Here is a 21,887-nt window from a genome sequence, read left to right as displayed (position 1 = left end):
TGTCGTGCCATTTGTCACAGGCATGCTTGGTTATGCCGGAAGTCGAATAAATGGCACCAACCACCTACCCAGGGATCAATTTTTTGAATTGGCCATGAAGAGCTGCTGTGATGTGGCGTATTTAACCGTTGGAGGTGTTTTTTCGATGCACCTAGCTGTAGTTTTTGAGTACTACAAGAATCCCTCATTGCAGGTTAACCAACTTCCATCGGTTGATATTTCAGTCACATTCTTGGCATTAATAATGGGAGTTTTCTCAATGATGATTACCGCAATGCCCTTAGAGTTGTTGCCGCTTACCATGAGATCTAAATTACTATTTATATTCAAGTTTATGAAATATTCCATGCTGTTTCTTACAGCAACAACTGCAATGACACTGGGTGGTAAATTCCTTGATGGGTTAGTTTTGTTGGTCCTGATGCCTATATTAGTTGTCATAGTCGCATACCGAGCAATGATGCTCTTCACTGGACCAGAAGTTGATCCAGACCCGAACTACATCAATGAAGAACCTGCGATCCCGAGCATGTTGACTGGTGTGACGAACGCTTGTATCGTTATGTTATCATCAGTTTATGCTTTGTATAATGGGGGTGAAGGTGAACATGACGACAATGTTTATTTCCGTGTTGGTATCTTTGTTCTCGTATGTATTATCGCATCATGTTTGAGTTGGATAGCATTACTTATGAACCCATCGATGAATGAGCAGCGGGCCAATATGACAAAATTGGTCATTGGCATCCTCCTGGGTTTGATGATCACCATTGCTGCTGCTTTTCTTCTAAAGATATACGTTGATCTTTATGATCAGACCAAGTAGTTTTATTTCCTCTATGTATAGTTGTAGAAAATTATCTACGCATGCACATCTTTTTTTATCTATTCTAGAATAAGTTTGCTGCCTAGAAAGAACTTTAATTTGTAGAGGGCAGAGAACCAAATTGAAAGAAGAGAACCAAATTGAGAGAGAGAAGTTTGTTGTTTTTCCTTTTATCTATACTAGCCAAGTTTTCGTGTGTTACAACAGAGATTGAAATATTATTTTGATCACTTTCTTTAGATGTGATTAATTTTTATTTGATTTTTGTTATTATATATTAGTCAATAATGAGAGTAAATGATAACCTTAGAGCTTAATATTACTTGTCTTCTTTTAATAATTCATTCTAGTAGAGATAATTAATTGTAAATAACTCCGAAATAAAATATCAAAATCTTCCTACTATAGCACTGATCAATTATTATATGACATTTTTAATATGAGTATCAATTGCCTCCTCCCTTCCAAAATTGCTAATAACATGAATAAAAATTATATGTAGTTAAGCACAAATTTATGTAACATTCGTGAAATGTAAATGTTGCAATTAAGATTGATTTAAATGCATGAAAAATGCTTATGAATCCAGATATTTTCAAGACATAATGACACTAATTAAGAAACACTTATCTGTTGATTAAACAAAAATTGATTAATAATTCAAATTCAATACCTGAGAATAAACAATTGTATCATGTATCATCTTCATGAAAGAAAAGAGAGGATAATATCAAATCAAATCTTAATGAAAGAAAAGAAGGAAAAGGTCAGATCAGATTTATGAAAGAAAAGAAAAAGAAATAGGTCTAACAAGAAAGAAAAATTCAAAACCATGAATTAGCTTCTACTGCTACTTATTCTAATCAATGTACATCGTTTAAAGATCTAATAACAGATCAGAGGCTCTTTCATAGAAAAGAAAAGAAGAAACCGTAAGCATAAAAATGAAAGATAATTGTAAAATAGAAAAGATTGAGATTCTTCATGATCTCCAGCTCCTCCATCAATCAGAAGAGGCTAACTGTCAGAGTTATTACCATTCACACTGCAACAGAGGAGGGAGTTACTTTTTGTTTCTGAATTGTTTCAAAATTGTTCAACAGACACTATAATTCTCCCAGGTGTTGTATCAACCCAAAGGCAAACATCAACATGAACTCCCTTCCACCCCCCAGAATTTGCATACACGGAATTCACGAGTCCACATCGTCTGCATTAATTCAAAAGAGAATCTTTTCAGTTAATGTATATGGACCGTCTAATTGTAAACGGAGCCCATCCGTCCTATGCCTATAACATAGGGGGTCTTTAATATTTGTGCGGATCTAATTTGCACGAATCTTAAAGCTGATCGGACGGTCCAGATATATTAACTCAAAAGATTCCTTTTTGAGTTAATGCAGAGGATTCGAATTCCGGAATTCACTCCCCATGTACCATCCAGAAAAATTAAAGAAAAGAAAATGGCACAAATAAATGTACAATTTGATTGTTTACCTGAGAAACAGTGGAGTGGTTGGTACCAAATGCAGTACCTACATTGACCAGAGAATCGCCAGAGCTTGAGATGCCTAAGAGCAACAACAACCTAACCTTCACGGCCATGGCAGTGCCATCCACAAAACAGTGGTTCATATTTTTGGTCATGAGGATGTCTCGCACAAGAGATTAGATGTAATTGAAGGTTCTTTCCGACATTTTTAGTATCGATTCGGACTCCAACTTCTCAATCGGCATCGACAGCGTTCTAAAAACTATCAATCCCAGAATCTGCAAAAGGAATGCAAAAAAATTGGTATAAAATATTTCTAATTAGAAGCTAAAGGTTTTATTGCTTAACTTTAATAGCAAATTATGTAAATTTTCTATTTCTAAAGTTCTTTTTGGCTTTGATTTGAGAACAGTTGTAAAAAGGGTCAATTTAACGATCCCTGGTAAATGTTATGAATCCTGCATTTTCATACTGCATACTGCTATCAACAGATACTCCCCCTATTTGTTATGAATCAACAACGGTTTATTAGTTCAATTTGCTACAGGGATGCTAATACAAGAAATACTGCATAGTACTGCTACCACAGTAGCAAAGTTAACTGATCGGACATATATTCAAAATTCAACATGTCTAGGAGCCCTTTTTCTTTTCTTTTTTTCCTTTCAGTATGGAAACCTTGCTTAAAAGAGAAGGCTTTTCTTACTGCGTGAATATAAAAGGTTCCAGTATTTTCTGGCAACAGACATTAACAAGCATGAAATTCTTTTTCCTTCACAATAAAGCAAAAGGTACTTATTAATATGCAAAAGATTAGGCCTCTAGTCTCTTAGTTGGTCACAAAATAAAGCACACAAATCAGAAGGACAGTAAATTAGAATACAACACAAGATTCAATTTTAAAATGATAAATAAATATATATCTCAGCAAACCTGAATTAATTAAGTTACCCTGAATACTGGACCGAATCCACCTTACTCGAGCTTATTCTTCTGACCGAAGTTTTGAGTAGAGGCCACTAAGGTCTCATACCTAAAAGCCTTGTACTCCTTCGCTCGAGATCTTCTAATTCACCTTTCTATAACCTAAAATCGAGTGTTTCGGAACAACATTAGCAGGGGAAAAAAATCTAAAGAAGCAAAAAAAAGAGTAAGTGCAAACAGTTTGAAATCTCACTTGGAACTGGCGGTAATCCAGAATCTTGGTACAGAGAGAACTGAGAGCGAGCGTTTAGGAGAGTGGAGATTCCGGCAGCATTTTGTAAATTTCGGAAGTAATAAATGAAAGGGCCTTCTTTGTCGCGCGAGATGAACAGAACAGAGAGTGTGAGAGAGAGATGCGCTGTGTCACGCGAGACAGAGAGAAACTGAGAGTGACTGAGAGCGCAGACAGTCAAAATCCCGAATTCGTATCCTCTGACATATCTCAAACTTTGCGTGACTTTATGGAAAATCCCAACCGTTTAAATACGTACTTAACGAATCTCAAAGCACACATGATACTGAACCCCTACATCACCTCCGAATAGGCACCGGACACGTCGGTCACGCAAAAGTTGAGATATCTCAGAGGATACGCACTCCACGCGCGACAGAGTAGGACGAAAAAGCGCCTCGTTGGCTGCACAAACGGATACAATTTGTGCGCGGCTCTTCGTATGGTGAATATAATTTTTTTTGTGTGCCCTTGTGCTATAAATATTGAATCATACTTTTTTTTTTGTTTTGTGTGTGCGCGGGCGCTGTAAGAGTAACCGGACAGGGAGGATCCCTTGTGACCATGTACTTTTTTTCATAAAAAAAATGTTTATATGGTCCATTTAATTTAAATTATAAAAATAAAATTGTATAGATGTGCTTTCAATTATTATAGAATGCCTATAAAATTCGAATCAATTTTAAATTTTAATTGGTGATTTATGGTAAAGTCATTAAAAGTCTAATAATGTGGAAAAAAACGTCTTTTAAAGTCAACTCTAATTTCATATGCAACCTATCTAACTAATTAAAAACATACCCATAATTATTTATTTAACCTTTAATCTAATTATTCTAAAAAATAAACCGATCAATTAATATACCCTCTCTAATTTTAAATGGAGTGAGTTTACTAACCCTCTCTAATTTTAAAGCATCTCATCAAGTTTAATATCTCTTCACACTTTCGTACTTATTGCAATAGATATTCTATGTATGAGGTACTCCTCTCTCTCTCTCTGTCCCGCTGGATCCTTTTATAACAAACTGATCATTAAAGAAACTTGGGTTTCTCCAACTAGTAACCTTGATCAGGGATTTTGGGAATCTATATTTTTGCTTGATGGAGAAGAAGAAAGAGAAACAAATATGTTAGGGAGAATCAAATTGTTAATTGGTGAATTTAATGGCGAAATGAATTCGAGTTGGGATGATGCGAGTTGGGTTACAATGAGATGCAATGGAGAATTGATTGAACTTGAAGAGACGATTGTTACAAGCAAAAATCAAGAATTATTTTTGTTAATGAGAGAAATTTAGAAAGAAGCATTATTAATTAGTGAGATTTCATGAAAAAAAAATGAGAGATGGATAGCTGGTTTAGAAAGAATTCAAATTAGGATTAACTTTATTCCCTACAGTACTGTAGGATGTACTTAAGCATTCCTCTGTATTGGAGTGCTTTTATTTTTATTGCTAATTGTAATTGGTACTTGAAGATATAATGTAAAATGCACATTGTTCAGCTTAGCTATTTATTGTATTAACATTTCCTTTATAAAAAGTTTAGTCACTCAATTGATAATTTTTTTATTAACAGTACCTTTGGTTGATTGTAAATATATAATTCATTTAAATACTTTGACAACTGTACCTCTAAATCGCATGGTAATTAACTTTTTCTATTAATATGTATTAATTTCTTTACTTCATTGACCTTATAATCTGAGTTTTTATTAATACCACTGTCAAAAAAATAATTACAAATTATGGAAAATTCAAAAAATAACATGACCTCCAAGTCAATCTGCGGTCTCCCAAAAGCCCAAAAATGCACCATAGTATATTAATATTTTGGTTTTTGAGGAGCTGCAGATTGACTTGGAGGCCTCCCAAGAATGAGGCCGCAAATTGAATTGGAAGCCTTGATATTTTTTGAATTCTGCAGTTTCAAATTTCAGTGGGGTTTTTTTTAAATGGTATTAATAAAAATTTCGGCCTAATAACATCCAAATAGGCATGATATTGATTGAAAAATGCACAAGCTTTATAAGAGATTTTTTTTTAGCACACAAATATACTATATTTGTTAATTAAAATAACATCAATCCAAAGCTAATTTTTTAAGAGATATTCATCTAAAGGCATTTTACTTTATTCTAGCTTTGTCATGTTGAATGCTATGCTTAGTGAATAAACTTGTTTTGTGTTTATAAAAAAACTTAATGCATTAATTTGTACGTTTCCGAGTTGATTTAGAACAAAAAAACATTTAATAATGATATAAAACCAGGTAGAATTTTTAATTATTAAATACATTTCTTTGGATGTATTGAATTTTTTGTTTGGAGATTCTTTATGCATGCTTTGACTTTCAAATGTTATATAAAAATAAATTAAAATAAAAAGAGTTGGCGTGTGCATAATAGTTTTGAGTGCGTATCCTCTGAGATTAGGGGTATTCAAACGGTTCGGTTTAATCGGTTTTGGACCGAACCGAATTAGTTCGGTTTAAACGGTTCGGTTATTTCGGTTTATTGGATCGGTTCGGTTGGCTTTTGAAAACCGAATTATAACTTCGGTTCAGTTCGGTTTGGAAATTTTCAAAACCGAAATAACTGAACTGACCGAACTATCATATAATATGAATTTGATCGGAACCACCCCGGTTTATTTTTTAATCAATTGTTTTAAATACTTAGTTTATTTCTAAATATCTTAATTTATTTCTTAATACTCCGGTTTATTTCTTAATATACTTTGATTTATTATAAATCAATTGTTTTAAATAAAAATAATAATATATTTCGGTTTGAACCGAACAAACCGAAATAAAACTTCGGTTCGGTTCTATTTTTAAAACCGAATTATAACTTTGGTTTGCCAAATTCGATTCAGTTTCAACCGAACCGAACTGATGAACACCCCTATCTGAGTTATCTCAAATTTTGCGTGACCGACGTGTCGGTGCCTATTCGGGGTGACGTAGGGGGGCAGTACTATTTGAGCTTTGAGATTCACGCAAAACGTATTGCAACGGTTGAGATTTTCCAAAAAGTCACGCAAAATTTGAGATATCTCAGAGGATGTGAATTCTAATAGTTTGTCGTGTTGAATGCTATGCTTAGTGAATTTTATTTGTTTTGTTTGTTTTTATATATAAACTTGGTGCATTAATTTGAAGTTCTTATGTTACGGAGTTGATTTAGAACAAAAACAAGCATTTAGTAATGACATAAAACCGGGTAAAGTTTTTACTTACTAAAATACCTTTCTTTTGCTGTATTGAATTATTCTTTATGCACGCTTTGACTTTCAAATGATATATAAAAAAAAGAGTTACCTTGTGCATATTAAAAATATTATTTCTGATTTTTACTTATTTGCTACAAGTATAGAAATATTCAATTAAATAACTAAAATGAACAACTACTAAGTTTCAATGTAAATTAAATTTGTTTACTTATTAAATTAAAATTTAAGAAACTAATATTGTGTAACCTTATGAATAAAATAAAAAATAAATATTTAAAATTGGGGAAGGATATGAGAGGAAAAAAAGAGGAATATTTATTACAAAATCTCAGTTACACACCGAGAAGTTGCAAGGATTAGTTCAGTTACAAGGTACCAGAAAGAATGTGCAAAGGATATACATATATAGCTACATGGCTCAAACTCTTGTAAGCGTCAACTAAACAAACCGCGGCAAATATCTCCTATTGGCAAAGTATACAAGTTCAAATGAAAGAAGAAAGATAAATCACCCAAAAATTTATACACTGCTCAATTTCGATATCCTTTGTGCCTCCTCCAAATCTTTTAAAAACCTACCATTTTATCACAAATAAACATGTCAAATTTATTTATTTTGAAAATATCAGCTCAGAACATATATAAGTTGGAGTAATGGCTTGCACTTGAAATGACCGCCATAACCTGATAATTGTATTCTAGTTAAAATATCTTTGATGAATACTAAGCCTTTGCAGCATCAACTTTTAAGTACATAAAATTCCTGATCATATATTGTTTTCCTATAGGTAGAATTCTTCTAATGTTTTGTAACATATATTTTTCTTTAAAAACAATATATATGAAAAATAGGAATATAAGAATGTCTATACTGCCTCCAATTTAAGTAGTAACGCAATTACATATAAGGGTGTTTGGTCAATTCGCACCAAAACTTAACATGTTAACAGGTAGAGGTCATTGTCAAAATAAAAGTTCACCCGAGTGCTATTTGTTGCAAACCAAGCCCAAAAAGTTTTATCTATTATTTCAGGGCTCAGCCATTTCTATTAGTGTTATTAGAAATAAGCACCTTTTGGAGTTGAGAACAACAGAGCCACCAAGAAAGAAGCGGGTCCCAGTATTCGTCGCATTGTGAAGAGCGACAGCCCGTGATTCCTCATAAGTTGTGCCTCCAACTATAAATATTACGACATCCTGTGGCCTATTTCAAAGATCAAAAGCAGTTCAATATATCTGCAGTTACAGAAGTGAGGGTAATAGAGCAGCAATTTTCCCTGTCAGGTTATATTTTTGTAGCTTTTATTTGTTAGGGGGGGTGGGTTTCTAACCTTCCCTGTTGAAAATGATTCCCAACCAAAGGATAGTCAACGTCCCTGAGTCTACCCTTCATTATGCCTTCCATGGTTTGCAAAAGAAGAGGCTGATGTTGTGTGTAAACGTTCTCCACTCCCTATACCAGTAACATGCAGGAAAAATATTAATGCGCGTATGTATACTTCATCAGATCTCTTAATGTTTACAGCAACTACTAACAAACCTTGAGTCCTCGAGCCATATTGCGAGCAATATTTAGGAAATCACGATTTCCATACAAATCTCCAGTTCTTTTATCCACACCAGCTTGCTTTAGTAGAAATTGCACAAGCTACACCAGCACAAGAAAAATCCAATTTATTGGTTTTCCAACTAAAATACACAGTAAAAAATATAATTATAAAATAATAACCATAAGATTCCAGAATGCTATATGCACCTACCCCAGGTTTGTACTTGGCAGTGCGAGACAGCTTATTGCAAAGTTGCATTAAATGAACTGGGCTATCTTTCTCATAGCGCAACGCATAAAGCAACACCAACCGGAATCGGTCAATATCTGACACGCTCTCATTGTTTAGTAGATTTGTGACCTCCTCAAGAGCAGCAGCTTGGCCACTATTACAAGCAAGGTCCTGCTCGGTTTGAGATACCAACATAAGCTTCCTTTCATCAACTATTCTACTCATCTCTGTCACCAACGTTACATGCTTCGATACATTTCCTTGCATCTTTCTATACTCTGGATAATTGTTCACAAACTTCGCCATATCCTCTTAAATTGCATACAAGAAATATCAAAATTACTTGTTAGACGATGGATGATAAAGAGGCTGATTAGATATAAATAATTTAAGTTGTAAGTACCTATAGTCTGGATATTTTGGTTGCTCTTTGCTATCTGTTGGAAGTCATCGACCATTCTCTTAATATTCATCCCCAGATCTCCAAAGTTCTCATACATATTCGCCTTAAAAAAATCATCTTGCACTGCAGATAGAACCACCTCCTATGACATATTAAAACTAATATCAGCAAAAAAACATAAAAATATGTTCACCACTGTTAGAAAATGAAAAAGGAAAATGCAAAGGTGAAAACCTGCTGATCTTTTGGAACTTTGCCAATGTTTCTAAGATCAACTTTGTTATCTTCAACTCCTATTAACTCATGAACCATTGCCTGGAATTGATTATTGCATAAAACAAAATTTACAATAAGCATATATCAAAATAGTGTGGAAATTTCAAATTTTAATGGGACCAACCAAATACAAAATACATGGAGATAGATCAATTATACCTGATAAGTCCATTGATTTAACAAAGGTGTGACAGGGTCATCTCTCCTGTCAATTACCAGCAATAGAGGAGAATTCTCTGTTCTCCTAAAATCAAATAAACCACTCTCCTGCTCATACATCAACTTCTGCACGTATTTAAAAACAAGGTAATTACACAGTCTAATATCTAAATTACATTTCAAATCCTTATCAAAATAATGATATATCCTCAGACAAGTTACATACTGCAGTTTCTTGTGCAATACGTTTCGCGATGTCAGATGTGCGCTGGTATCGAATTACAGGTCGTTTTTTTAGGGCCAAGAAAACTGCAGCTATTCCATCAACTGCTCTGTCACAGAAGATCTGAGTACTGTGTGGGTCCGCCACCGTAGGCAGCATGTATACATGGTTAGCATTTATGTTCAGTGTGAAGTGGTATGGGTCAATTGCGCAAAAATCAGCATAGAACTCCTGGATTATTTAAAGAATTAAAACAACATATAATATTAATTATATAATTGGGAAAATGCAAGCAAAAGGCAGAGAAATTACCTGAACTTGTTGCACCACCTCTTGTTCGTCAGAATCAGCAAGCACTTGAATTTGAGGGATCTTCAATATGTTTGAGAAAACTTCATCCAAATAATTACTTGTCAATACACATCCAGTAAAAGAAATACTAAATGTTTCTGTATTAAAAGTAAACATGAAGTCCCTACATTATCATCAAGCTCCTCTTTTGGTTAAGTAAAGGCCTCATTTTGATCCCCCCAAAAATTCCATTTGTATCATAGGAGCATCAATAAAACTTTTAAACAGGAAAAAGAGATAGCATTCCTACTACTACTCATTTCTGACGTGAATCTATCTTTTTATTAAGAAAATAGGTGGACAGAATGGTTCAACCATAATTAATATATTTTTTTTAATGATAAATCATGATATGGACCAGAATCGGAAAATTGAAGCTTTACGGGGCAAAAATGGAGGTGATACTATAAGAACCATCTATGTAAGTTACTCTTTCCTTTGCAATAACAAACTTAATGGTGGTAGGACATACACAAATGGTATTCCGCAAATCGAGGGGCTGCAAGCTGGCGCCTTAATTTCTGAATAATGTCTGACGAGGGTCTAAGGAAATAGACGGCTTTGAGGTGAGACATAGATTCTTGCGACATGTTATCAACTGTCTCCACCAAGAAGACCTCTTTCTTCAATAGATCTGATTGGCTGTATACCACACTTACTATACTGACCTGCATTTAATAAGTATTTATTAGTAAAGGCAACTTCCAATTTTTGATAAAGGAAACGAATGGCTATAAACTTGCAGGAAGAAAGCAAGTAGCAAAGTAAAGAAAACCTACTGGGATCTAAAAAGCAAAAAAATATCACACAATTGTTGACAATTAGCTATATATATTACTTCAAGAAAACTAGCAATATTGAAATATGGAGAATAATACATTGCAACAGCATGACTCTAAATACACCATTTCACAAGGTACTATACTTTTAGTGACAGTTTAAATACACTATTTCACAAGATTCTAGACACCAGTGATCATATAGTAATGACTTTGAAGGAAAGATTGATGGGCCAGACATTGAGAGAAAACACAACAATAATGGATCCCCAATTTGCCCCTTTTCCTACAAATTAAGCTGTGTTGGTGAAAATTAACATCTGGTAAACAATATTAAGCAAACCAAGAGGAAGCAATTGGTTAAGCTGGTTAACATATGCTGCTTCTGTTACTTTCATGAGCTAATTAAGTCACAAAGTAAAACAAAATTTACTTTATCAAAAAACTATCTGATACACACAAACATTCAGTATAACAAACTTAGTATAAAGATTTATAACCTTGAATCAATGTTTACCCAATGAGCTAGCAAGCTAACATTTAATATGGAAGTCAATCTACACTTCTAGACTATTAAGCTAAGTGAAGCTCTAATAATGAGGTACTTTAAAAAAAATTAATCAAAATTAATCCATTACCGTGAGCGGATCTAGGATAAGAACTTTCATGCCAGAGATGTCCTGTAGCATTCGATCAATGTAATCCCTCACGACTGACACAAGCGCCATTGTTGTGAAGTACCTTAGTTAAAATTAGAACCTTCTACCAAATCAAGCCACAGTCCTTTGTTGCTACCATAGTCTGGAAAATCTATCTATCAGCAACCCCCGATCCGATTATTTGGGCGAAAGAACGCTTGAATCGGAAGAGATTCACCTTATTACGTCGATTCTTCCTTCTTCTAGTTTGTTTGCGATTCTTCCTTCTTCTAGTTTGTTTGCGATTCTTCCTCGTTCAGATTTGATGTTTTACCGATTCTTCAAAAATGGATGCGGTTTATGATCGGAAGAAAGACTTGGAGTAGCGTCGGTTTACGATCGGAATGGAATTCGTATCCCAGAGGTAACTCAAAGTTTACGTTTAGATTATGACCGTCCGATCAGAATCCGCACGAATATTGAAGTAAAACCGTGAATTATAATTTGAACCGGATTGCCCGGATTCTGATAGGACGGTCCAGAGATAAACTTAAATTTTGAGTTACTTTAGAGGATCCGACTAGTTCAGATTTGATGTTTTACCGATTCTTCAAAAATGGATGCGGTTTATGATCGGTAGAAATCTGAGTTCGGATCTCCTAAAGTAACCCAATTTTTGAGTTTAGATCTGGACCGTCAGATTCGAATCAGACTGTCATATTAAGGGGACCCGTACGCTCCAGTTTGGGCCGGATTGGCCCGAATTCGAATCGGACGGTCTGCATCTAAACTCAGAAATTGGGTTACTTTATGTGATCCGGACCAAGAAAGACTTGGAGTAGCGTCAAGTTCCGCTATTCCGGTTTACGATCGGAATTGAATTCGGATCCCAAAAGGTAACTCAAAGTTTGCTTTTGGATTCTGACCGTCCGATCAGAATTCGCACGAATATTGAAGTAAAATTGTGAATTCTAATTTGCACCGGATTGCCCAGATTATGATAGGACGGTCCAAATGTAAATGCAAATTTTGAGTTACTTTATAGGATCTGACCCCCCGTCAGGTGGGATCCGATTGGTTATAACAGGCCGATGAAGAAACAAGCAACTTTTCTGGACCGTTAATTTAGAATTTTTTGGGCCGACTGTCACTTCTATTTATTTCATTTAGCGTGCTATTATTATTTTTTTAATCTAAAATCTCTATTTTCTGTTTTCAATTATTTATAAATTTTAAAACTTTTCTGCATTGATGTTATTTTTTAGTTATTTTTGTTGTTTGTATTTTAAAATTACTGATATAAAAATTTATTTATAGCAGTTTTTAGTTGAAGTTCATATATTTTTTTGAAATAATTTATGAGGTGGTGTTCTTTCGTTGTAGACGTTTTATTGATTATATATATATAGTTGAGCTATGGTGAGTTGCGAAGTAAGAGTCTTGTTTAAGTTCATATTTTCTACTTTTGAAAGTTAAAAAAGTCAATTGGACTGCTCAACATGATCGACATATTAAAATGTGCTAGGAGACAAAATTTTACATTTTTTAAAAATTTATTACTATTTGTTTAGAATTTTTTAAATCAATCTTTTATGATGGTCCATAATCCATCCAAAAACAGTGATTTTCTACCATCTAAAAAAAATTAGTAAAAAATGTAAAATTTGATTTCTAACACATTTTAATATGGAGATATGTTGAGCAGTTTAGATCGTCTGTTTAGACTTTGAGCATATATTTTCTACCTTAGCTCTACTATAGTTCAGTATTTTCATTGGAGCAATAAAAATGTTCATATATTTAACATGAAATAAAAATAAAGAAAGTATAAAGTTATTTTAATATATATACCCTTATGGAAGTAGATATTTGGTTATCACAGTATGGTGATTTGCATTTCCTTTTTGCTTGGAAGTTAAATTTTCAATTGTATTACATTTCTCTCTTTAATTTCCCCCCATTTCGGCAAAATCAAAAGAACATGAAATATAATTTACAGCCTCATGCAAGGCTAGCATACCAGGTTCCAGGGGCAATTGACCCTCAGTGGGAAGAATAAAATAAAAAAAATAAAAAAAAGATTTATAACAAAAGAGACGATGAAATGGAGACCACAAGAACGCTGAGTGTGGTATGAATTTCTCATATTTACTGGTAAACGACAGTACCACATGTCGTGGCAAGTGGTATGGCATCACATCGCAACTCATCAAATTACTGTTAGACAGAATTACATACTACAGTACTTGATAGCACATAAAACCATCTATTTAGAACTTACATAACACGTCTACCATGTCAACTGATGACTAGAAGTCTTCAAAAGCAAAAAAATTTCTTCTTCTGGATCAAATAGAAGGCAAAAGAAGTATGTCAAATATTGCTATTCAAAGGAAAAATATATATCAGGTCTCAAAGAAATAAAGATGTAAACAAAAACCTTTAGTTTGGCAAACTCTTTCCGATCGATATATGCAAGCACTTCCTCCTGTCTCATCAGTGCCTCATATAATGCCTGTAGAATGAACAATCAAATACATGTTAAAGAATATGATTATAGAAAAAAATTAGTTCAGTATTTCTAATATTGCAATCTGGTTAGTACATTAGAGGGTATATTTGTTGGCAGCTGACCTTATGAACCAAACTGACAAAGGAACTAATTATTTATGAATCGATCTATTGACCACAATCTTATAAAATAAATAGAGTAGAACTAGGGTGTTCTTAAGTTCACCAAGCTCCTTGGTGAACTCAAGTCTAAAATTCATCAAATCGGCTTCAAATGATGAATCCGAACCGTTAAAACCCGCCTACCTTACGAGTGATGTGTCTACATGTGAAAATTTTAAAAATTTGAATTAATTTAGTATAAAGTCAAGCGGTCAAAATTAGAAGGTTAATAAATTAATTTTAATGCATTCATTTTTTGAACGTTTTTGACCATTTGACTCTATGCAAAATTAATTTCAAAATTAAAATTTTTTACATGTAGACGCATCACTCGTAAAGTAGGCGGATTTCAATGGTTCAGATTTGTCGTTTAAAGCTGACTTGATGGGTTTTAGACTTGAGTTCACCAAGAGACTTGGTGAACTTAAGAACACCCTAGTTCTACTCAAATAAATATAACCCTCGTTCATGTGATTTTTTGTACTTGCCTTTTTAGTGACAATGAGCTCTGCCTCCAATGCATCAACGCGTTTAACAGCCGCATCGAGCAGCTCTTCTTTGTCTGCTGGCATTTCAGTTGGCTTGGTCATCAAAGTTTCTATTTTACCTTCCAACTCGGCCGTCCTTTTTATCACTTGAGAAATGATGTCAGACTCTGTAAAACCTGAACCCGGTGAAGGAGGGCGCACAGATAACTCTCCATTGAGCACAGTAGCGGCATTGTTTGAAATTGGAGAGAATTGATGGTCGTTATTGTGAATTTTCTCATCGTCCCGTCTTTTGTTGGGCGTTACAGTGTTTGTGACACTCCGTAGAATTACAAGAACTGTTGTGAAAATTTGCACAACCATTCTTGTTGCTCTCAGGCCTTCCAGAGGTTTTACAGTGCTCGATGGACGCAATGTGGTTAGAACTTGAGTATGATAAAAAATACCAGTAATTAGAAAAAGAGTATAAAACAAAAGAGAACAATGACAACAATAATACGATGATGTGTTTGTATAGAGTTTAAGCTGTATTGATGTAAGGTGTTTTTCTGATTTAATGACAACCTCGGTAGCCGCTACCATGTTTTACAACATTTGAAATCAATTTGACGGGTACTAATTTTATTTTTCATAACTTTGTAAGAGCATATATATATATATATAATATTTCTCATTTTGCCTGAGTATGCATAACATTTTTACAAGTTTGCATTAAATACGTGAAATTGCTCGCTTAAATTCAAGTATATACAAACCTTGATTGGCTAAGAGCCTTTTGTCATAATTTTCTTTTTGATGGCCTAGATCAATTTGCTTGTCTACCATTGGAATTTTCCCATACTCCAACTGACCAGAAGAGATGCTAGGCACATTAACACCCTTAGCCTGTCAAACGAACATAATTTAGAGCTAATTAGACCCCAGTTGTTGAAGGTTTTAATTTCATTTTTACCCAATGAAACCTCCAACTATCATAACCTCCTAGCAATAGAAAAGACATGACACTTGCCCCCCATTGAAAGCATATTTTAAGCACTGCCTGAATCCTTGTGTCTAAATATTTTAAAGAGATTCCTAACAGATGAAAAGTACGAGGTTATTGCCCAGAAAAAAAAAAGCTAGTTGAGGACAGGTGAGAAGTTGTGATGCTTTGCTGCAGGTACTAGTGATATTTGCCAGTGGTGCAGGTTTATTTGGTACATTTGATGTTCTAATTGAGTAGAAATGAAAAATGCCCCCACATTGCAATTAGCAAGGCTCGTAAGAAAGCGAGAGAAAGGAATGGAACCTCTTCGTGAACAGGAGTTAATTGAGGATGAGAAATATATGTCCTTAGTGCTTTTGGGGAGGTAAGTTCTTCAGCATCTGAACTGGAATCAGCAGTTGATGTGTCTCCACTCCTTTTTATCTGTAAGACATCAAAGCTCTCAATAAGCAATGTATTCGCTGGCATGTAAAGAAAGGAAAACATAAAGAGAAAGGTTTAAAAAAAAAAATGCAATTATACATATACAGAGAAAGAGGAAGAGAAATACAATTGGATATTGCGGTCTAGAATAGTAAATGACTTTTCCATCATCATGTGAAACAGTTACAATTTTCCTTGCATATTCCGATTCCCCTAGCATCTGAAAAAACTTAAATTTAGATAATATTTACATTATAATCACGATAAAAAACATCAGATGAAGTTGGAATAGTTGAAGAGAAGAATTGGCAAAAGGTCTTCAGAACTAACAACCACTGATTTAGCGTTCATGCAAATAGAACTGCTAACTTTTGTATTAGCAAGTAACGCACAACATTGCTTTAGTATGATAGAAAAGGTAGATTTCTACTAAATTTAAGTAACTTTACTATGTTAACAGATATAGAGCACTAAATTCTTATGAACTAGTTATATGAAGAAACACTTGGTTGAGTTAGATCTCAAGAATGGAGGCCAATATGGTCACATGTTTGCTCATATCAGCTTATTCAATGGTTCGGTGTTACGTGCAACTAAACAAAAATGTGTGGATGTCAATGCAAATAAAAGAAATATTGGCAATATTTCTACATATGCCCACAAGTGGATGTAATTTGGAAAAGAACCTTTAGGATTTTAGGGTCCGTCCAAGGGCCTTTCTCAGCTTTAAGGCAACCACCATATTCTGCACAAGTACAGGCACCTCCGAGAAACTCTGGCAATTCACTACAATTTTTTGTTTTAAAATTTTTTGCATTATAAATAAATACTAGAGACTTATCTATAGTTTACAAAGGTATAGACAAGATAGAGAGGTTTAATATGGTACAAAGATGGTCAGAAAGTAACTTTTTCATAGTTTAATGAGGTTTAAAGCCTATTTTGAAATTTTCTTAAGAGGGATATCATGGAATTTTCCTTTCTTCATAGTTAGTTAGCATGCAAACAATAGGCACATATTTTACAAGCACTTACTTGGCATCAATTATTTCAAGTAGCTTGGTCTGGTACTTCCCACCAAGCACCTGAAAATACAACGAAATATTTGGAAAATCATTGGGTCTAGAACTTTCAGTTTGAATTAATACTCGTTTTATAGTAGAAACTCAAAATTACTCACTTGAATTTTTGAAGCAGTCTTTGGGTCAAGGAAAGATTTGACAGTGTTCCAAAGAATTCTGAAACCACCACCCGCGTTAACAATAAACAGTCGATGAAGAGTCTGAAATGGATGTTCAAGAACTTGTCACCTTTAGAAATTTAACAAGAAAGATTGAAGTTGTGTACATGTTTTAATAAAATTTGAATCAGAACCTCAGGGTAGTTATCATTATCAATTTTCTGTATCTGCTGCATTAATTCCCGGGCTGTCTTGCTAAAATTTTTCAAACCCTACAAGGAGTTAATAAAAAAAAATTCAAATAAACACTATCAGCAATTATCCAGTGTACTTGCTCAAGTCCCAAAAAGCATATTGCCTTGCATAAATGAGAAATATTTCTGTATTCTTCAACAAGTGCCCAAAGAACCCCTTGGCTTGCTCTTTCCTCTTTAGAATAAGTGAGAATGGAGGGGTAGTTTTTTATTACTTTTGGAGAGAAAGACGAGAGTGAGGAGGGTGGTTTGATCATGTTTTGGAAGCATACAATATAGCAATGCAAAACATAATCAGTATCTCATACACCCTTCCCAATGTTAAAAGAGCAACATTCGCAAGAGGAAAAATAATCTTCTCCATAACCATCCGTTCCCAATGTTAAAAGAGTAATATTTAGATGCGAGGGAAAAATATTGTTTCCTGCCTCACAATATTTTCTCCCCTTCCATAGATGACAGACTGCATTTTGGGCATATTTTGGGAACCAACTTTTTCAAAGAAGTTACCAATTCATAATGTGTCAAAAACTACTAACCTAGCTCTTTACATTTCTTTTTTCTCTAACTGGAAAGGTCAAAAGGTAGGAGAAGTTTGAGCATATATGAAGAAAAAGTTGCTTTTAACAACAGAGCATGGGATAGATACCATCTGCATGCATACCCCCACCTAAAATGCGAGGAGAAATTATATAATATGCTGCCACCATCCGCAGTATATTATTTTCTCTAGTTGCTGAAGAATACTAGTAGTTTGGTTATCAATTCAATCACAACAGCAAAGAGAACTACATACCACGCCTTGGACATCGAGTATAGTAGTGCTAGTATCGATGTGTTTTTTCGCAGCAATAGAACAAGCAGGGAACTTCGTCTGAAAGCTCCTTTCAAATTCTTTGACATGGTACCGCATGTACCGCTCCAGGGTAGTAACATGCATTAATTTACTTGGCTCAACTTTTCCGAGCCTCTCTATGTAGATAGGCCTCCCATCCTTGTCAACTCCATGATACCCATGTGGATAGTATTTCATAACCTCATCTATTTCTGCGTACTCAAACTCCTGTGCAAAAGCAAAAGTGTTCAACTTAGTTGGGGACTTGGAATTATATTTCCTTTATGTAAACTCCACCCAATATCAATTATATCCACTGATTCTATTTAATTATGAACCAACCTCTAAAAAAGGTCAAGTACTGCAAAAGGTGAAAAACTCCCTTAAAAAGATAATACATGTAGATAAGCGGTGATATTACCAATTTGTGATTTAGTTCAATTGCTTGCTCTGAAACAAAATGGACAAAGAGACCTTAATAAGAGGAACAAATTATTTAAATCTTGAATGGGTTAGATATTGGGTGTAATATGTGAAATCCATCGAAAAACTTCTAATATAGTGAAGTCTGGTATATGTCATTATTGATGCAAAGCATGGAACAATTACCTCGACAATTGTGTCAGTGCCGAACTCTCTTCTCCATTGGAGCATATCAGCCCACATCCGCTTTGCTTTGTCTATGTCAAATTTTCGTGCCTTCAAGAACCTTATTTTGAAGAAAAAATCTCAAGGTAACATTACGGTAAGGTCCAATAGATATATTTACTACTAGAAATTCTACACAGGGCAAGTTCGAAAGATATAGTAAACAAAAAATGCACAACTCATCCAAATCAGATGGCAACTATTAACTTCTAAGCTACATAAATATTACAAGCATCATAATGAAATATTGAAGACTGTCCCAGGGAAGAGTCAAACTATTCCCTGACCATAATTATTTTTTTCTTTTTCTTCTCTTCGTGTGTTTTTTCTTGGAGAAAAAATGGTATTTGTATCACCTGTTTCCTTTACCTACCATCTTAATTTTCTTTTCAAACAATATTTTTCCAGAGCAATATCTCACACATAACACCCAATAATATCTAACCTAGAGATTTAAATTTCCCAATAACAATTGGGAGAAACAGCTAGATAGCAAAACTTTAGTTTTTTCCTGTTCCTGGGTGATAACTCATTACTTAAGATCTTAAAATCTAATGAAATTTCTGAACCTTATAGGGATATATTGTTAGAAAGAAGAAACTAAAAATCTCAGGTGCATATAGTTGAAAATTAAAATTGTTTTGTTAGTTTCCTTACTCTCATCATTTTAAAATTGAACTTTGAAAATCATTTTTAAAAAGGTAAGAGAAAATTACCTCAGGTGCATGTGATAATCATCATGCTTAGCTGGTAACAGCTCATCTAAAATGAGAGCCCGACGGAAGGCATCCACTAGCTGCACCTCCTCTACATCTCTGAAGTCTTCAATTGAAAGTGAAACCCGAGATCCGCTTCTCCTCCTACTACTTTTCCTCCTCAAGGAGTGCTTCCAACGGGACGATGCACTAAGAGCTTTCTGTTTAATCGACCCAATCCTTGTTCTCTTGTCGTCTTCTGGATTTTCAACATCAGACCTCCTTTCTTTGCCTTTTTCTTCATTATTAGAAGATCCTTCAGAAACTGGAAATGGCATTTTTTAAGTCAAAATTTGACTGGTTCTCTTATTGGAAGGTTGACACAGATTGAAGCCTAATTCTCCAGAAATAAAATAGGGATACAATGTTTTATTATATTATCAGTGCCTCTTGATAGGCAAAGCATATGAACCAATCGTATAAAATATGCGCAGGGCTATTTTCCAATTTTACCCTTGTACTGTTGCATATTCTTTCAACAATGCTTTTGCAAAACTAAGGTTGAGTTGGTTATAATGCTATATTTGTTGCAGAATAAGTTTTGTGAGATGTGTGAAGAATGAGTTTGGAGTTTGTTGATGCAACATAGCCAAGTGTTTGGGGAAGAGGGGGCAAAAATATGCTATATAGGCAGGGTATATGCACTAAGATGATGCCTTACGTCGAACAGACATTAAAAACCAAGATCTTGTCAGATGGATACAAGTCAAAACAATAAAAAACATGAAAGTCAGTGATAATGATATGGACAAATAATAGAAGTGAGGAAAAAATTTGACCAAGCTTGGCCAGTGAAAAAGGCTGGAATAAGACAAGACTATGCAGATTTCAGCAGTCCGAACAAGAAGAATTTTTTTTCAACAAGGATGAAGATCCCACCACAGTTTCTCTAGGAAAGCACATGAAAATGGGTAGTACAATTCCTATTTCAAAAGAAAATTCATGCGCCCATAAAAAAATTTCAAATTCAAAAACTTGTGGGAACAAAAGATCAGCTGGTCAGGTCAGAGGTAGGTTTCATTTTCTATGGCCAACAAACTTTTAACAGAATTCTTCAAAAGAGAAATTCAATTTTATAATGACAGAAATAGAAGCAGTCAAATCAAATAACAATGACATGGTTGGACTTCACCAATGATGAAATATGTTCAAAATTTGCCTAAAAACTATAAAGCTGTGGATATCATATGTTCAAAGGAAGAAAGTATAAAATACTAAGAAAGTCAGAAGTTCAAGAGTTGTTGAACAGTCTGTGGACCAGTAGGACCATATATACCAAAATAGTAAAAAAATAATGAATTATTTGTAAGAAATCAGAAGAAACTTTTAATGCTTGATCAAAAGGAAAAAAAAACATGGATTATATAATTTCGTGCTTGTTGCCCAAATATTTCCTGATGGTCCAAAAACAACTTTATCTATGGTATCTTTGAAGGCCCGCATTAAAGAAAATTTATATTGCTTGGATAGTTTAAAAATTCAGTATTACAAAGAACTTCACCCATCTCCACAATAAATAAAATAAAATAAAGGGAAATAGAGTATAGCATTATTATAAAAGTTATTTTTTAATAAGTAAAAGACATTTTTTTATTATTGCAAATGAGCATATTCCCCTTGTCAAAATTATAATTAAATAAAGAGGCCACTGATTATAAGATATTATTGCTTCCCAAGCTATGCATACGCTTTAATTGTAAGCTAGCATGTCATGTAGCTAATTAATGAAAAAACTTCGAAAGTATGAAGTTTTGAGGTTCAATTAAGCTTCTTAGCTAATTCCATAAGAACATACTCATGCAACCTCAAAAGAATCAAATAATTTGTACATGATCTAGCGAAGAAATTGATAAATTTTAATCTAAAACAAATTAAATTAGACAATTTAAAAAGAAGAGACTCAAAAGAGTACTCACGAGGTCTGGCAAGTCGATCCAGAGGCCCAGACATGCTATTTCAACCTAAATTCTCACAGCGTAACCAAATTTAGATCTAATAACCGCAAAAACAAAGATCTAGTATCAGAAGAACCAAATTAGCGTCGAAATTGAAAATCCACCGACTTGGAGAAGAAAAAACGGTAACCGTACTGAAATCGGAGCAGAGCAGAGCAGATTGATCGTTACCAAAAGTATTGACAACCGCGATTTGATCGGAAGCGAGAGGAAGGGGGGATTGGAGGAGAGCTGAGGGAAGAGGAAGAAGAAGAGGAAATGGAGATATGCTTTAAATTATACTAGCCTCGCACTTTGATGCTATGTCAATA

The 21,887-nt window shown here is 34.2% G+C and overlaps 2 protein-coding genes across 8 annotated transcripts; both read right to left on the bottom strand.

Moving 5' to 3' along the window:
* Window positions 1-7,054: 7,054 nt before the first annotated feature.
* VPS45 (vacuolar protein sorting 45) lies at window positions 7,055-12,010 on the bottom strand. 2 transcript variants are annotated; one of them, XM_078293141.1, is made up of 13 exons: window positions 11,962-12,010; window positions 11,381-11,667; window positions 10,436-10,631; window positions 9,925-10,004; window positions 9,616-9,843; window positions 9,390-9,515; window positions 9,189-9,269; window positions 8,955-9,096; window positions 8,531-8,862; window positions 8,311-8,418; window positions 8,102-8,223; window positions 7,843-7,974; window positions 7,055-7,345 (listed from the first exon to the last, which is right to left on the bottom strand). In XM_078293141.1, the coding sequence occupies exons 2-13, from the start codon at window positions 11,468-11,470 to the stop codon at window positions 7,291-7,293; spliced, it is 1,692 nt and encodes a 563-aa protein (XP_078149267.1). In that variant the 5' UTR covers window positions 11,471-11,667; window positions 11,962-12,010; the 3' UTR covers window positions 7,055-7,290. The 2 variants fall into 2 exon arrangements, with proteins under 2 accessions (XP_078149267.1, XP_078149266.1); XM_078293140.1 differs by lacking the exon at window positions 11,962-12,010 and having other exon boundaries at window positions 11,381-11,720.
* Window positions 12,011-13,507: 1,497 nt separating this feature from the next.
* Window positions 13,508-21,887, bottom strand: LOC144544600 (phosphatidylinositol/phosphatidylcholine transfer protein SFH8-like). 6 transcript variants are annotated; one of them, XM_078293136.1, is made up of 15 exons: window positions 21,748-21,887; window positions 21,538-21,613; window positions 19,583-19,886; window positions 18,828-18,927; window positions 18,180-18,446; window positions 17,324-17,401; window positions 17,130-17,231; window positions 16,985-17,034; window positions 16,636-16,735; window positions 16,077-16,178; window positions 15,830-15,949; window positions 15,297-15,426; window positions 14,542-14,966; window positions 13,821-13,895; window positions 13,508-13,723 (listed from the first exon to the last, which is right to left on the bottom strand). In XM_078293136.1, the coding sequence occupies exons 2-15, from the start codon at window positions 21,569-21,571 to the stop codon at window positions 13,700-13,702; spliced, it is 1,911 nt and encodes a 636-aa protein (XP_078149262.1). In that variant the 5' UTR covers window positions 21,572-21,613; window positions 21,748-21,887; the 3' UTR covers window positions 13,508-13,699. The 6 variants fall into 6 exon arrangements, with proteins under 6 accessions (XP_078149262.1, XP_078149265.1, XP_078149263.1 ...); XM_078293139.1 differs by having other exon boundaries at window positions 16,077-16,169; XM_078293137.1 differs by having other exon boundaries at window positions 21,538-21,582; window positions 21,712-21,824.

This window comes from Carex rostrata, chromosome 26, assembly GCF_964058835.1.
Source record: "Carex rostrata chromosome 26, lpCarRost1.2, whole genome shotgun sequence".
Taxonomy (NCBI): Eukaryota; Viridiplantae; Streptophyta; class Magnoliopsida; order Poales; family Cyperaceae; genus Carex; species Carex rostrata.
Note: the sequence above shows the minus strand (reverse complement) of the source record. Positions and strands in the feature narration are given on the sequence as shown.

Bases quoted from the DNA above. Each gene is read 5' to 3' on its own strand.
- VPS45 (XM_078293141.1), bottom strand. From the start codon at position 11,470: ATGGCGCTTGTGTCAGTCGTGAGGGATTACATTGATCGAATGCTACAG. The intron at 10,632-11,380 runs GTAATGGATTAA...TATTAAATGCAG, and splicing joins TTATCCTAGATCCGCTCACG to GTCAGTATAGTAAGTGTGGT. The intron at 9,844-9,924 runs GTAATTTCTCTG...TAAATAATCCAG, and splicing joins AGGTGGTGCAACAAGTTCAG to GAGTTCTATGCTGATTTTTG.
- LOC144544600 (XM_078293136.1), bottom strand. From the start codon at position 21,571: ATGTCTGGGCCTCTGGATCGACTTGCCAGACCTC. The intron at 18,447-18,827 runs GTAATTGTTCCA...GCTTTTGCACAG, and splicing joins GCACTGACACAATTGTCGAG to GAGTTTGAGTACGCAGAAAT. The intron at 17,035-17,129 runs GTGAGTAATTTT...TTGTATTTTCAG, and splicing joins AGACTGCTTCAAAAATTCAA to GTGCTTGGTGGGAAGTACCA.